This window comes from Pezoporus wallicus, unplaced genomic scaffold, assembly GCF_028554395.1.
Source record: "Pezoporus wallicus isolate ANWC-B61680 ecotype Strahan unplaced genomic scaffold, APGP_CSIRO_Pwel_v1 contig_8837, whole genome shotgun sequence".
Classification (NCBI taxonomy): domain Eukaryota; kingdom Metazoa; phylum Chordata; class Aves; order Psittaciformes; family Psittacidae; genus Pezoporus; species Pezoporus wallicus.
Window position 1 is genome coordinate 2,472,330 of NW_026636730.1, and position 15,012 is coordinate 2,487,341.

The 15,012-nt window shown below is 51.7% G+C and overlaps 1 protein-coding gene across 1 annotated transcript in view; it reads right to left on the minus strand.

The window, feature by feature from the left end:
* Nucleotides 1-15,012, minus strand: part of ZNF638 (zinc finger protein 638) — a gene marked incomplete at its 5' end in the record, with an annotated part of 40,650 nt that overhangs the window by 5,438 nt on the left and 20,200 nt on the right. The window contains 10 exons of the mRNA XM_057401295.1: nucleotides 62-151; nucleotides 1,233-2,184; nucleotides 3,461-3,526; nucleotides 4,094-5,483; nucleotides 9,139-9,185; nucleotides 11,889-12,014; nucleotides 12,942-13,082; nucleotides 14,132-14,173; nucleotides 14,478-14,606; nucleotides 14,751-14,882. Coding sequence (XP_057257278.1) covers nucleotides 62-151; nucleotides 1,233-2,184; nucleotides 3,461-3,526; nucleotides 4,094-5,483; nucleotides 9,139-9,185; nucleotides 11,889-12,014; nucleotides 12,942-13,082; nucleotides 14,132-14,173; nucleotides 14,478-14,606; nucleotides 14,751-14,882 — 3,115 coding nt within the window. The remainder of the gene's footprint in view (nucleotides 1-61; nucleotides 152-1,232; nucleotides 2,185-3,460; nucleotides 3,527-4,093; nucleotides 5,484-9,138; nucleotides 9,186-11,888; nucleotides 12,015-12,941; nucleotides 13,083-14,131; nucleotides 14,174-14,477; nucleotides 14,607-14,750; nucleotides 14,883-15,012) is intronic.

The following is a 15,012-nucleotide window of genomic DNA, read 5'->3' on the forward strand; positions in this document are numbered from 1 at the left end:
AAGCAGCAGTCTCGCAGCAGGAGCAGCACGGAGCGTGTGGGGTGTGTGGATGTGGGGATACCTTTCGGAGCACTCTGCGCCTTTGATACACCTGATGAAGGCAGTTTCTTCTTCTTAGACTTCAGGTCCTTCCGTGCTGATCCCAGGTGACCTACTGGGGGCAGAGACACAGTTAAACACAGGCATTGCCTCAGTTACAGGTATCCTATACCCAGCTGCAACAAGCTCGGCGCTGCTCGACACCAACACCATCCACACGGCCTCACTACTGTCTACATGAGTCAGTTTGGTCTCTCCAGAGAGGAACCTTCCAGAACTCCCAGCACCAATCCTGCAGGTGGGACAGCACTGGGCCACGTACGGCGCCAGTGCTGCAGTGATGTAAGATAGATATAAGGAAGTTCTTCCCTGTGAGGGTGCTGAGGCGCTGGCACAGGGTGCCCAGAGAAGCTGTGGCTGCCCCATCCCTGGCAGTGCTCAAGGCCAGGTTGGACACAGGGGCTTGGAGCAAGCTGCTCCACTGGAAGGGGTCCCTGCCCGTGGCAGGGGCTGGAGGAGCTTTAAGGTCCCTTCCAACCCAAACCACCCTGGGATTGGATGCTTCTATGATGTTTAAACCCCTTTGGTTTAACAAAACCCCGGATGCTTCTGGAGCTCCTCCATCCCTGCACTACTCAGCCTGCCCTGCTCTGTGGGGATGGTGGATGGGAGAAAAGCTCCTCCAGAGCAGGAGGACGGAAGGTGCTGGGTCAGTCAGAGCTGGCTTCCAGCAGCAGGGACAGAAAGGACACGTCACAGCAGTGGGCTGCATTGTGCATGGCCTGCACCCACGCCTCGGCCAAGCCCTTTTCTAGAGCTCTCCCTGCATTAGGCTTCCTTAACCCTTTGCTAACTCCAGGCTAAAGAGGATGCTCTACGCTTCTCCCTCCAGATCCAGCTTGGATGCAGTTACATCCCTGTATCCCTGTGTCTAATTCACCTCACTCCCCTGTCCTAATGCAACTTGGCTCTGGAACTGAAGACTGTCAATAATCTGCACAGCGTTAGGTGCTTCGCCAAGCCCAAAGGCAAGAAAGGAAATGATCTTCCCCAATTTTAGCCACCGTAAGCACGCCATGAAGACTTCAACACACAGCTTAGTTTTGCACTTCACAAAGCATCTTCCTTTGATGTGTATTAATAACAATGACAAGCATCTTCTTTCCCCTCTAGAACTGCAGGAGGTTCCTCACCTTTGGACTTTGAGACTGCAGTAATTTTTTTTTCTGCAGTCGTATCTCCTTGGATCTCCATTTCTTCTGGTCCTGCAACAGCACCACTGTCCTTCTTCTCTGGTCCTGCAACAGCAACGACATCTTCATTGCCTGCATCCTGAGTTTTCCCTGGGAAAGAGTTTTCTTCCTCCTCGTCCTCCTCTCCGACTTCATCCACTGTGACAAAGTTCAGTTCCTCTTTCAGGCGATTGAAATCAGCCAGAAAATCATCCTCATCCTCGTTCACTTCATCCAAAGTCACCAGAGGGTTGTCCTCATTGTCCTCCTGTATCTCATCGACCGTCACCAGCGCGCTGGGATCATCAGGCACCGGAGGGGAAGCGCCATCCCTGGCGTCCTCGGCAGCCACCTCATCGTCCTCCCTGGGCACATCCTCAAGGCTCAGGTCCGTCGGCTCGTTCAGAGGCAGCTCCTCCACTTCCCCAATCTCATCCACAGTGACCAAGGGTTCTGCCTTCAAATCCTGCTCCTCAAAATCCAACCTCGCCGCGTCCTTCTGGGAACCAAGATCCTCCTGCTCCGAGATCTCATCCAAAGTAACAAGCGACTGCGGATCCTTCATTGCCTCCGAGAGCTCCTCCTCCTCCATCACTTCATCCACTACAACCAGGCCCTGAGGGTCACCGAGGGCTTCTAAGGTAGCAACTGCCATGAGTGGGGCTGAGCCCTCCTCTTCCTCCCCAATCTCATCCAGGGTGACAAAGGAGAGCTCGCTCTCAGCGATGTGGGCCATGGATCTCTTCCCTTTCCTCCTCTTGGAGCTCGGCGCGGCGGCGGAGTTGCCTTTAGCTCCTGCTTTTCTCTTCGCCCTCGCTGGTTTTCGCCGTGCTTTAACAGGAGGCTCGACTTCCTCGACCACCTCATCCACGGTAACAAACTCATCCAGGTTAAACGGGAACAGCTCTTCCTCCTGGGAAGCAGAAGGATGCGAACACAGCAAGGTTTAGCACTCACCCAGCGACACCAACGCCTCTCCAGCAGCATCCCCAGGTACCTGCTCAAAAACCTGCATGCTGAACGTGGCTGAAGGGGGGAGGAAATGGCACTTCTCAGGCCTTGAATCCCAACTGGAAGAGTTTTCATTACCAGCATTTGTGTGGTGCAGCAGCTTTAATTCAGGCACCCCAAGTGGTTTTCAAACACACACCGGATGAATAGACACAAATTGTGGCTATTAAAAGAACTGGGCTGGTGCCATGGATACTGCTCTGTGTTTCTGCCCTCACTTGCAGGAAGACAGCAAATATCTGAGAGTCTCCAGAGGATCCCCAGGCTGAAGGGGGGGGGGGGACTGGATGCAGCAGCCCTGAGGAGAAGGACTTGGGGGTGTTAAGAGACCTGATGGAGCGAGGCCAGAGGAGGCCATGGAGATGCTGCGAGGGCTGGAGCAGCTCTGCTCTAGAGCCAGGCTGAGAGAGCTGGGCTGGGGCAGCCTGGACAAGAGAAGGCTCCTGAAGGGGAGACCTGAGAGCAGCTCCAGTGCCTGAAGGGGCTGCAGGGAACCTGGAGAGGGGCTTGGGACAAGGGATGTAGGGACAGGCCAAGGGGAATGGCTTTAACCTGCCCGAGGGGAGACTGAGATGAGCTCTTTGGCATTTGACCCCATAATGCTCTTTCTAGACTCATCAAGATGGACTTTTATTCCTATTAACTACTTTCTGCTTTTCTTCCCCAAAGCCCAGCTTATGTAAGAGGGAGAACTGGATACGTCTTTTCAGTGCAGACTTTTCAGCCCACAGGCTCCCAAGCCCGTCCTCAAACCACCACTGCACCAAACTGTCCCATAACCCATCCTTGCTCTGCAGAGCCTGCAGGCAGCATCTCTGCATGGAAGAAGTACCTGGATGGGGATGGGTTTTGTCCCTCCTGTCAGCATCTCTAAAGAGCTGGAAGACATCAGCCTGCCTTCCCCTTCTCGCAGGGTGATGACAAGCAGAGATCTCACGCAGAGAGAATTAATACTCTCTTTCTCCACGAAATAACATCCAAGACCCAAAAATAACTCCTTTTAACACACTTCTTGGATACAGCTTCTCTTCCAAACGACTCAACCCTACAGCTCTATGCTCACCGTTTGTAACAAGAAATTCCCCATGGAAGGATGCTAAAGGTGCTTGGTACACACACACAAACCCATGCTCTCAAGAGAGCCTGGACTCCGAGCCCAACTGTGGTTGTGTCCTTACCTCCTTTGGTTTCGCACTGCTGGCTGTGCCACTTTTTGAGGGGTTAGCATCTCCATCACCAGAAACCTGCAAGATCAGACAGAAGCTGCCATAAAACCAGCTCAGCCAAGCAGCCTGCCCACAAGAGAAGAGTTACAAAGACACTCAGCTAGGGCTCTGCTCCCTTAAGGAGCTTTGAGTTGTCCAGATTGCTGCTCCTGATCCCATTCTTGGCAAATACACCACTAAGCCAACCATCAGCGGTAGATCCAGGCACCAAGTCACAGGTTAACAGCCTCTTTGCAGTAAGCAGGGTCTGTGCAGGGCTTGACAAAGCAAATACCAGCTCACAGAAGGACACACAGCTCATTAATTCCCATTAATCCAAGAACATAAAGTTACGACACTCAATGAAGGCTCATTCCAAAACCTCCTTCCTCAACTTCTATCCAAGTAGCGTTCTCAAAGCAGTTACGTACCTGCGTTGCTCACATGGCATCTAAAGGTTGGCCACCATCTCGCTATTCCAGCTAGGCTGCTGGCCCACACCAGCTCGCTTATGGATAAGGGATGGGGAACATAACCTCATGGTCCCAGACAGCATGGAGTTAGTTACTCATGAGGCAACGGAACCGGCCTTCCTGCCCTCCTCACCTTAGTGCTGCTGTTGTCTTTCTTCATGCTGGAGGGTCTACTCTCTCCCTCTTGAGTCTGTTTTGAACTAGCCCTAGATTCCACTTGGGACTCCTCTTGCTGAGATGAATTCCTCCCATTGCCTCCCTTGCCATCAACAACAGAGCTCCTGCTCGCTTCAGTGCTGCTGCCATCTCCCAGGCTTGGTCTGCTGCCATCAGGTTTGGGGGCATCACCTTCTTTCGACGTTATCTTCTTCACCACCATTGGGCTTTGGGGCTCAGGCTTCGAGGGGGTTTTCTGCTCCCCTCCTTTACATGGCGAAGGCTCATTTCTCCACACTGCAACCCTTGACTTGGCTATGTCTGGAAGAGACAGCACTGCCCTCAGGATCGTTTTAGCAGCAGAGGAACATTCTTTGACACACGCAGGGGAGCTCAACGCAAGAGCTTTGGGGGCTTCATCAGCTCTTGATGCTCCTGCCCCTTTATTTGGATGGGTTTCGACCAAACTTTCCTCATTCTTCTCACTGGCAGCACTTGCAACCTTCACCGTAACAGCCCCAGCCTTGGCCATGGGCTGCTCCTGTTTCTTCTGTGTCTCTGCCCCAGCCCTGACCAAAAGCTTTCTGGGGTTCTCCTCCACAGCTCTTCCAGCTCGGAGCGCAGACTCTTCTGCTCGCACCCCTCTGCCTGCTCCAGCTCCATCCAGCTTCTTCTCCGCGGCTGCCCAAGCTTTAAGCACAGGTTTCTTCTCTGCTACCACAGTTACAGACGGTCCAACTTTGAGTTTCAACCCACAAAAACCAGGTTTCTTTACAGGGGCAACACATGACACCACCTGCACTGGTGCCAGGCCAGAGCTGGGGGGCATCACCTTGGGGACAGCCGCCCCTGAATTCCCTCCTGCTGGGGTCACAGCACAACCTGATGGCACATCTTCAGCCTTGCCCACATGGGACAGTTCTTCTGGTGGCTCAGCAGCAGGAGGGGACAACTCTTCACCTTTCTCTTTAACCTCCTTCTTTGGTGCAGACACAACAGCAGGTTCAGGCAGCACCGGTTTGGTATCACCTTGAGCTGCCTCCTCTTCCTCCACGTTGGGTGGTGGTGGTGGTGGCGACATCTCTTCCAGCTTCACTTGGGGTGGTTCAGTACCAGCGGGTTTGATGGATGCTGCAGTCACTCCAGTGCCCACCTTCTCCACCGGCGCCTCCATCAGTCTCGCAGCAAGGTCCCTTCCTGCTCCTTCAAGGTGGGACTCAGAGGGCTCTACGAGTCCTGCTGACTCCTCTTCTTTGACATGAGAGATGGCAATGGCTCCTTCCTTTGCCACACTGGGCTCTACTGGAGGATTAGCAGCTGCTCTTTGCACCACTCCTGATCCCTCTGGATATATTTTCAAGCCAGAGCTAAATGCATTTAAAAGAAACAGAAGAAATCAAACCAGGTTGGAGAATTCTACAGTTACCAGCAAGCTCTTGACGCCAATGGTGGGGGGTTCCTGATGCATTTAGTGCTTGGAAATCTCCCCTCTGAGCGTTACAACGCTTACAAACCTGGAGGTGAATGGCTCATTGGGTTTATGCTTTGGTTTCATTCACCTCAAAGCCTCTGTCCCTGTGCTACCTGCAGTCGGACCCCTTGAGGCACCTAAACCTTAGATGCCCTGAAGCAGGCAGGCTGGGAAAGCAGATCTACAGGGAAAATAAAGCTGCATCCTCCCTGTTTCAGGGATTACTGGGGTTTTGGTGTGTCCGAGGACAGCAAATTCTGCAGACAACATCCCAGAGAACAACTCCAGGTGCTATAAAAGCCTCACAGTTTTAAGCTCAGGTTTAGGGGAAGGAAGGGGCTGCTTTGGTTTTAACTGCATTAACTTCATCCAAAACATGCCCAGAGGCTCCTTTTGGCCAGGCTCTGGTTGACTCCATAATCCCACCAGCAGCTCCTGGGATAATAAAGCCCAAGATGACAGCACAAGGATAGAGCTTTCCAGGGAGCATCAGTTAGTCAGTGCTTTATTCTTCTCTGCAAGAAAGAACCCTCCATAGATGATATTGAGAAGCACTGGGATTAGAGATGTCTGTGGACCTTTCCCTACAGAGCTCAAGAAAACGAGCATCCCAGCACCTCACACATCCCCAGGTGGAAAAGAGCTGCAATGCCAGTGTTGACAATCCCCTTAAGTGCTGAAACAAAAGCAGCAAAGCCACTGTTCATCAGTGGTTACACACTTGGAGCTGCTGAGCTGGGGCTTCTCAGAACCCATGGGGATGAATAAAGGCTGCACTTGGGATAACCCCTCCTGACAACAGAACTACAGCAGAGAAGCCTGACACTGGGTGATACTCCCACCCAGCAGGATGCCAGTGAGACAAGGGGAAGCCAGATCAACTGGAGCTCAGTGAGGATGAAGATATCCTCAAGTGGCCAGATGGGGGATGAAGACCCAACACATGGGGTCAATGGAGGCATGAGAACAGGCAAACTCAGTTAACACCTCTGCTACAACCCAAACCCAAGCTCCAAGGTTTCCTCTGGACCAAGGGCACTGTCCCCTGTGCTACAAAATGTAAGAGGAGAAAGAAGGGATGTGAATTCTGCCTCAAAACCTCTTGAGACACCATTTAATGCTGGCAGAGATGTACTAGACCATGACTAGATGCCCAATGGACACACACAGAGAGCATGATTCAAGGGCACTCCTGCACTAGGAAGTGGCATCCTGCAGCTTGGCTGGAGTGTGTGTGCTCCAAAAACTGCTGGGAACATCCCCTACAGCCACTCACAGGAACTGGAATCTTGGGAAGTAAAAGCAGCCTCACCCATTCCAGCATCCAGCTCATCCCAAAAGGGCTCCTTAGACCTGGAATCAATCTAAACCCTCATAGGCAGAAGGTCCTCCCTGTGAGGGTGCTGAGGTGCTGGCACAGGGTGCCCAGAGAAGCTGTGGCTGCCCCATCCCTGGCAGTGTTCAAGGCCAGGTTGGACACAGGGGCTTGGAGCAAGCTGCTCTAGTGGAAGGGGTCCCTGCCTGTGGCAGGGGTTGGAGCTGGAGGAGCTTTAAGGTCCCTTCCAACCCAAACCATTCCACGGATCTACGTTAGCCTCTGAATCCTCAGGACTTCACATCTCCTTCCATGCCAACACCCACCCTGTGCCTCCCACAAAGCCCTGCTCAGCCCCAAAATACACGGGGAGATTCAAACCCGGGTGAGAAGTGGCTGAAGAAGAGCTCTGCAGGGATGGCAATGTGCAGAGATGAGGGTGACCGAGGAGCCTGAGCAAGCATCAAGGTGCTTGGCACTTAAAAGACCTGCCAGGCATCAGGAAAGCAGCAGCACGGAGACCTGCAAGACACGTTTGCTGCACAGGAGTTAGTGCAAAGGGGAAAGCAGGAGTACCTGGGCTTGATTCCTGCACAGGATGCCCTGCACCAGCTGCTGTACACAGCTATGGAGTTCGCAAGGGAAAGGCTTGGGATCAGCCCTGGAACCACCAGGTGCTGTGCCACAGGAGGGACACAACCTGCTTCCTACTCACGACTGGAAGGAGCAGTGGGATGCTCCTGGAGTCTTCACCTGGCTGGGAAAGCCTCAGCTGAGGAGAAGAGATCCCATCCTTGCCAAGAGCAGATGAGTCCACATGAGCACATCAGTGACCTCAGCCCCAAGGCTGGATGAGCTCCCTGCTGGGCCGGACAATACCCGAGCTCCCAGCAGCATTCCAAGGTTTTTAAGCTCATCTCCTCATCCCGGACAAGCAGGAGGGCAGCTCCTTCTGCTCCCAGGATTCACTATTCCTTCCCTCCTCAGAAACCTAGGACAAGGTCTTCATAGCTATACTGAAGGTATTTTCTGCTTCTTATTAAATGTAACTAAGGTTCAAAGGGTCACAAGGAGAAGAGTTGCCTCAGACAAGGAGGCTGGGTGTAGGGATATTTGTATGGAAAACTCTTGGATCACCCTGCTCCTCAACAGCCACTGCAGGATGCAGGGAAGCAGCTGGGATTCATGGAAGAGTTGCTTGTTTGGATGAATCCCAGCACTAGCTAAAGCCTAAGCCTGGGATCAAAGAGGTTACCTGCACTTACGCCCACCTGCGAGTCGGAGACAGCTCTGATACTAAATGCTCCCAACTGGAGCTGAGGAGAGGTTTCCTGAAGTTAGGAATGCTTTAACTCTGCTTTCACAAAGAACAGGGTTTGGGGATAAAACAACAATCCATGACAGTAGAATGGCATCACTGGAAATGCAACTTTAGGATCATTATTACACACTTTGGGTTTGATGCAACTTAGCCAGAAATAAGGATTTGAGTCACAGAAAGTGTCTGAAGTCATATTCATTAATAAAACCTCTCATAATCATCTATCCAGTCATTAAAAACACATAATCCAGGCTCTGAACCCAACAAATATCCCACAATTAGGGATTTTGCTACCAGCAGTATCCGTAAAACAGTTGGCAATGGAGCATACCAATCCCACCGTTCCCCATGTGTAGGTTCTGATGTTAACACAGCACCTAAACATTGGTTCTAGATCAGCTCAGGACCTGTACCACAGCACGGAGTGAAGGTTAATCAGTTAAACAAGGAAGTTCCAGTTTATTTTTAGCATTTGGAAACAGCAACAGGAGAGCCAGATGCTCTGACAGAGGAAAGCGCTGGAGGATAAAACAAGCAAGTGCTTTTTGGTTCAATACAACAAAAGCGGAGCTTCCCAACACGTACATCCCAACATAGCTCCCAGGAGCTGGGGTAAAACCCTGGCCAAATGAGGAGAACAATAATAACTCCAGGGATTTACAGAGAAAAGAGGGTTTCAGCCCGTGGTCTCCCAAAGGCATCACAAACACGACAGCTCTGCGGCAGCGCACGCCACGTCCCACGCACAGAACACAGGGAGCTCCAAGCAGTGACACAGGGAACAGCCGATGGACCTCGGAGCAGGATTTGCATCCAGCTTAGCTAGAGATGGCTCAGGAGGTGCTTCCCCTGCCACAGATAACCACCACCAATATAGATACATTGACAGACAGCATAGACAGGGGAAAGGCATACCTGCCCAGGCTCGGCTCCTCCTTCACTTCTTTCTTCACAGCTTCAGCCTGAAAGGCAGAAATCAGGGTCAGTTCCTGCGGCTTTCAGAAGCATCAGCAGAGAACTTGAATAACCCAGCAAATAACAGAGCTCCCCATGAGCCATCAGTGAGTGCTCACAGCCCAGAACCCCCTCATGTGCTGGGTGCATCCCCAGTGTGAGCAGCAGCTCAGGGAGGGGATCCTGCCCCTCTGCTGTGTGAAGGGGAGACCCCCCCCCTTGCAGCCCTGATCCAGCTCTGGGGCAGCAGCACAAGAGGGACGTGGAGCTGTTGGAGTGAGGCCAGAGGAAGCCATGGAGATGCTGCAGGGGCTGGAGCAGCTCTGCCCTGGAGCCAGGCTGAGAGAACTGGGCTGGGGCAGCCTGGACAAGAGAAAGCTCCTGAAGGGGAGACCTGAGAGCAGCTCCAGTGCCTGAAGGGGCTGCAGGAAAGCTGGAGAGGGGCTTGGGACAAGGGATGTAGGGACAGGCCAAGGGGAATGGCTTGAACCTGCCCGAGGGGAGACTGAGATGAGCTCTTAGGCAGAAGCTCTTCCCTGTGAGGGTGCTGAGGCGCAGGCACAGGGTGCCCAGAGAAGTGAAGTACCTCAGTCTTTCCCTCATCCTCAGTCACCAGGCTCCCCCTGGTATCCAGCAGAGGATGGAGTTTCTCCTTGGCTTTCCTGTTACCTCTAATAGACTTGACAAAGTACTTTCTGTTATCTCTGATGGCAGTGGCCAGATGTAGTTCCATTTGTGCCTTTGCCTTTCTAGCCTTCTCTCTATATAACCTAACAAATGCCCCATCCCTGGCAGCGTTTAAGCCTAGGCTGGTCAGAGCCGTGGGTGACATGGTGGAGTGTGAGGCATCCCTGCTCATGGCAGGGCTTGGAACTGGATGAGCTTAAGGTCCTTTCCAACCCAAACCTTTCCATGATTCTATGCTCTTCCACAAGTGACAGATTCTCCTTCCTTCCCCAGGTTCCAGCACTATTTCCCTGTTCAGCCAAGCTGGTCTCTTCCCTGCACATAGGGACCACCGGCTCCTTCACCTTAAGGCTTTCATTCCTGAAGAGCCTCCAGCCTTCCTGGACCCCTTTGTCCTTCAGTAATGCTTTCCCAAGGAATTCTGCCAACCAGCCCCCTACCCAGGCCAAAGGCAGCCCTCTGCAAGCCTAAGGTGGAGGTTTCGCTGACCTTCTTCCGACTGCTCCAAGGATGGATAATTCAGTCATACTGAATACTGAATCATATGGGGCTCACCCTGCCCCAGCCAGCCTACACCCATCACATCACCCACCAGTCTTCCCCCTGTGAGCAGCAAACCCAGGCGGGCAGCTCTCCTAGAGCTGCTGTGCTGGACCTCAGCTCATTTCCAAGAACCCAGGTTATAGCTGTGTGAGATGATGCCAGATGCAGGTTTGGGTACATCTTTTATTAGGCTGAACAAAACAGCCACATCTTCATACTTCCAAGCTCTTCCTCAAGTCTAGACCATAGGAAAAAGCTCCCTTAGCACTGAAAAAATTAACTAAACGGCATGAAAGTGCTTGTGCTAAGGAATGCCTGTCAAGGATTCATTGTGGGAGCACTGTGACTCCAACCTGCTCTTTATAGCAGTTCCCTGTATCTGCTGTAGCAAGAGAACAACGTGTCTTTGTCACTACAAGCATTGCATCAGGGTTCAAAGCCAACAGAACAATGGCATCCTCACTCTGGCTCCCCAACAGTGCTTCTTCCCAGCAGTACACAGTGGGTGACACAGGGTGCTGCTCTGGTCCAGGGGCTGAGCAGCCTGACAGGGGTCAGAGAGGTACAGTGACAGTGGTAACATCAGTGCTCCCTTAACCCCATCCTTGTTTGGTTTCTGTAATAGTGCTGAAAATGTCCAAATTGAGTACTGCTGAAGAGAGAAAAGGATCTTAAGGTCCTTTCCAACCCTAACTATTCTAGGATTCTATGAAATAAGGAGAAGGAGGATGTGCAAATGGAACACAGAATTAGCTGCAAGTGGTGGTGTTCCCACCTCTGTCAATGTGACTGTCACAGCTTCTGCGCAAGACATGGGATCCCAGACTGGTTTGGGTTGGAAGGGATCTTAAAAGCTTATCCAGTCCCAACCCCTGCCACAGGCAGGGACCCATTCCACTGGAGCAGCTTGCTCCAAGCCCCTGTGTCCAACCTGGCCTTGAGCACTGCCAGGGATGGGGCAGCCACAGCTTCTCTGGGCACCTTGTGCCAGCGCCTCAGCACCCTCCCAGGGAAGAGCTTCTGCCTGAGAGCTCATCTCAGTCTCCCCTCGGGCAGGTTAAAGCCATTCCCCTTGGCCTGGCCCTACAGGCCCTTGGCCAAGGCCCCTCTCCAGCACCAAGAGGAATAAAGCAGATGAATCAGCCTAGATCAGATGAACTCTAAACTCACTGATCGCACCTCTTCTAACCTGTATTAAATCACTGCTTTCCTCCTTTCTCTTTTCATCCTTCATCAAGAGGTACTTTCCTCCATGGAAAGAGGTTCCACACATGTATGTAAAATACAGAAAGAGACAAAGGCAGACAAACAGCCCTCATCCTCCCTCCCTGTGCCACATCCCACAGGAGCGAGTTAACCCAGTTCCCACTATGACCCAGGTCTCACTCTCCTCCACGGTGACAGCAATCACTGCAGGAGCTGCTCTCCATGGGAAGGTGGCTCTATTCCATAAGAACAAGGTATCACTGAAGGAATCTCACCTCAGCAGCCTCTCCCCTGGGTGACAGCATGCAGGTCAGGGTGTGCTCACCCATGCTGTATGGGTACTGCCTCAGGAAGTTGTACATGGATCTGGCTGAGCTGGGACTATCCAGCTGCAGGATTGCCTAGAAGGAAAAGCAGCACAAGCTTCAGCTCACTGGTACATCAGCTGTTTCTGCACTGCAGGACAAGTCTAGCACATGGAGTGGGTACAGCATGTGATACCCAGTGTTCCTGAAAGGTTTCGCCTCCTCCACTTGAAATTCATTTGAAGTGAGCAGCATTTTTGGATGGAATCCTGTTCTGGATACAGACAACACCAGACTTTTTCCTGAGAGGCTGAAATCTCTCCATCTGGAATTATCTTTAGAACTATACCAGGAACTACATCACAAGCCAGTGGAGCTTGGAGCATCCACAAGGGCATCCCCAGCAGGGATGAAGGTGTCACTGTCCCGCTCTGCTCAGCACTGGTCAGGCCACACTGGGAATACTGGGTGTAGGTTTGGTCCCTGCTGTACAGAAAAGATGCGGGTGGGCTGGGAGGGGTCCAGGGAAGGGCCACAAAGATGATCCAAGGGCTGGGAAGTGTGTGAGGAAAGGCTGAGAGAGCTGGGACTGTTCAGCGAAGGCTCGGGAAAACCTCGTCACCATGTGCCAGTGTTTAAAGGGCGGCTACAAAGATGATGGAGGTTCCCTTTGGGCAAGGAATCCCATGGGAAAGCCGAGGGGTGATGGGCACAAGTTACTGCTGGGGAGATTCCAACTGGACACAAGAGGAAAACCTTTTCCAGTGAGAACAGCCAGAGACTGGAATGATCTCCCCAGGGAAGTGGTGACTCCCCAGCATTGGACACTTAAGACTGGGCTGCACAGGGTGCTGGGCCATCCAGTCTAGGTCACGCTGTGCTTAAAAGGTTGGAACAGAGGATCCCCAAGCTCCTTCCCAACACAGAAATCATGGCAGCATGGGATTTTCTGGTTCAGGATGAGTGGGAACCAGCTTGTTCTCTCAATAAGGGAACCTTCTTGGCACTGGGAGGTGACTTTACCTTGTTCTTGTTCTTCAGCACAACGTAATGATCCACTTTCCCAAAGCGAAGCCCCACACACACTACTTCGAGCTCTCTGTAGCCAGCATCCGGCAGGTTCCCCAGATGCACAAACTGGCTGTGAACGGTTTCAGTATCCACCTAAAGAGAAGCAATGACAAAACTTGCTTTAACTTTGTATCAGCACTGAACTGGGGTAGAAAAACCCCGCAGGAAATGCCCTCATCACTCAGATCTGATGGAAAGGAGCATTCACACACGTCCAACGTTCCCCCTTCCACATTCACTCCAGATTTAAGGCCCCTTCCAAACCAAACCATTCTGGTGCTGTGATTTTCCATTTCCTATGCTGTATGTCAAAAGAACCAGCTGTGCTTCCCACGAATTGAGAGCAAACCTGACAGGATCGAGTTGTTCTATTTTAAGGGAACACTGCAAGATCAGAGTCACAGAACCCTGGAATGGTTTGGGTTGAAGGAACCTTATATCCCATTCAGCTCCAACCCCTGCCACAGGCAGGGACCCCTTCCACTAGAGCAGCTTGCTCCAAGCCCCTGCATCCAACCTGGCCTTGAGCACTGCCAGGGATGGGGCAGCCACAGCTTCTCTGGGCACCCTGTGCCAGCACCACAGCACCCTCCCAGGGAAGAGCTTCTGCCTAAGAGCTCATCTCAGTCTCCCCTCTGGCAGGTTAAAGCCATTCCCCTTGGCCTGGCCCTACAGGCTCATGGCCAAAGCCCCTCTCCAGGTTTCTTGTCAGCCCTTAGTGCAGTGCAGGAGCAGAGGGCCAAGAAGGGAGCCTCACTGCATTGAACAAAGCACAGAGGTGGGTTTGATGCTTTAACCATAATAGCTGGCTAGAAAACCCACAGGGAGAATGGCTGGTGTTACAAACAGGTCAACACCATGCATTGACTGAGCTGCAGGTGCTATCAGAGCATGAAAATGACCTAACAGAAGGGGATGTTCTCCCAAGACTCCTGTTAATGTTTAATTCCTTGGGCTTTATGCATGATAGAGTTAAACTAAGTGAACGCTTACTCCTTCTAATCCCTGCCCATCCACCCATGAAAGCATAAAGCAACATTTAATTCCGGAGAAAGCTGAGGTAAATGCTAGTATTTCAGCATGAAGGATAGGAATTCCCATTTAAAACCCAGGATTTGGGAAGCAGCAGGAGTCACACTTACCTTGGGGTCAGAATCTTTAATGAGAGCAGTGAATAGTGCTTCCTGCAACAGAAAACAGCAAAGAAAGAGACATGATCTCATGTGTAAAACACAGCTTCAGCAGCAGCACACTACCGTGACCAATTCCTTTATCAACAAAGCCAACAGCATCAGCACTCCTGATGTCTGTGCTCTTCCTGGGTCAGAAAGGCAGGACCCAAGGAGGCAGTTACCAGCATCACTCTTCAATAGGAGACACCAGCACAATGCATAAAGCAGCGTACAAAAGTCGGCTCCAATATAAAATCCTGCTCCTCATCCGAATGCTACCCCATCTGCTGGAATTCCAACACATTTGCTCACTTACTTCATCTTTGACACTCTGATACTGGGGCAGCATGGTGATGCAGAGCTGGTTTCCATCCAGAGACATGGGAAAGCAGGTGTAGAATTTCACCATGGAATCTGCACATTTTCTACTGATTTCAAGATATGCCTTTTAAAACAGAGAAAATGGACATTATTAAACACTTTAACCACACACTGGTGCTTCCTGAGCTACAGCATCACACCTGTGTGTGTCAGAAACACATTTACCGCTTCTTTAGGTGCAATCACTACTAAATACCACTTAAAATACCTTCTTATGAGATGAGAGGATGAGCACATCCCTCAGTCCCCCGAAAGGCTTTGCGAGGTTGGAAACGTCCTCCACAGAGAATCCTTTCTCCGGCAGGTTCGAAATGAGGACCACACAGGAATCATCCATTTCCTGACACAAAATGAAGGGAGTGTTACCAGTATTCCAAACTGATGGAGTTCTGAAGAGTGTTGGGTCTTACTACCTAAACCCACTGCAGCTGGGGCTCCAGACTCTTGTACCAAGAGATAAGGTTCAATAG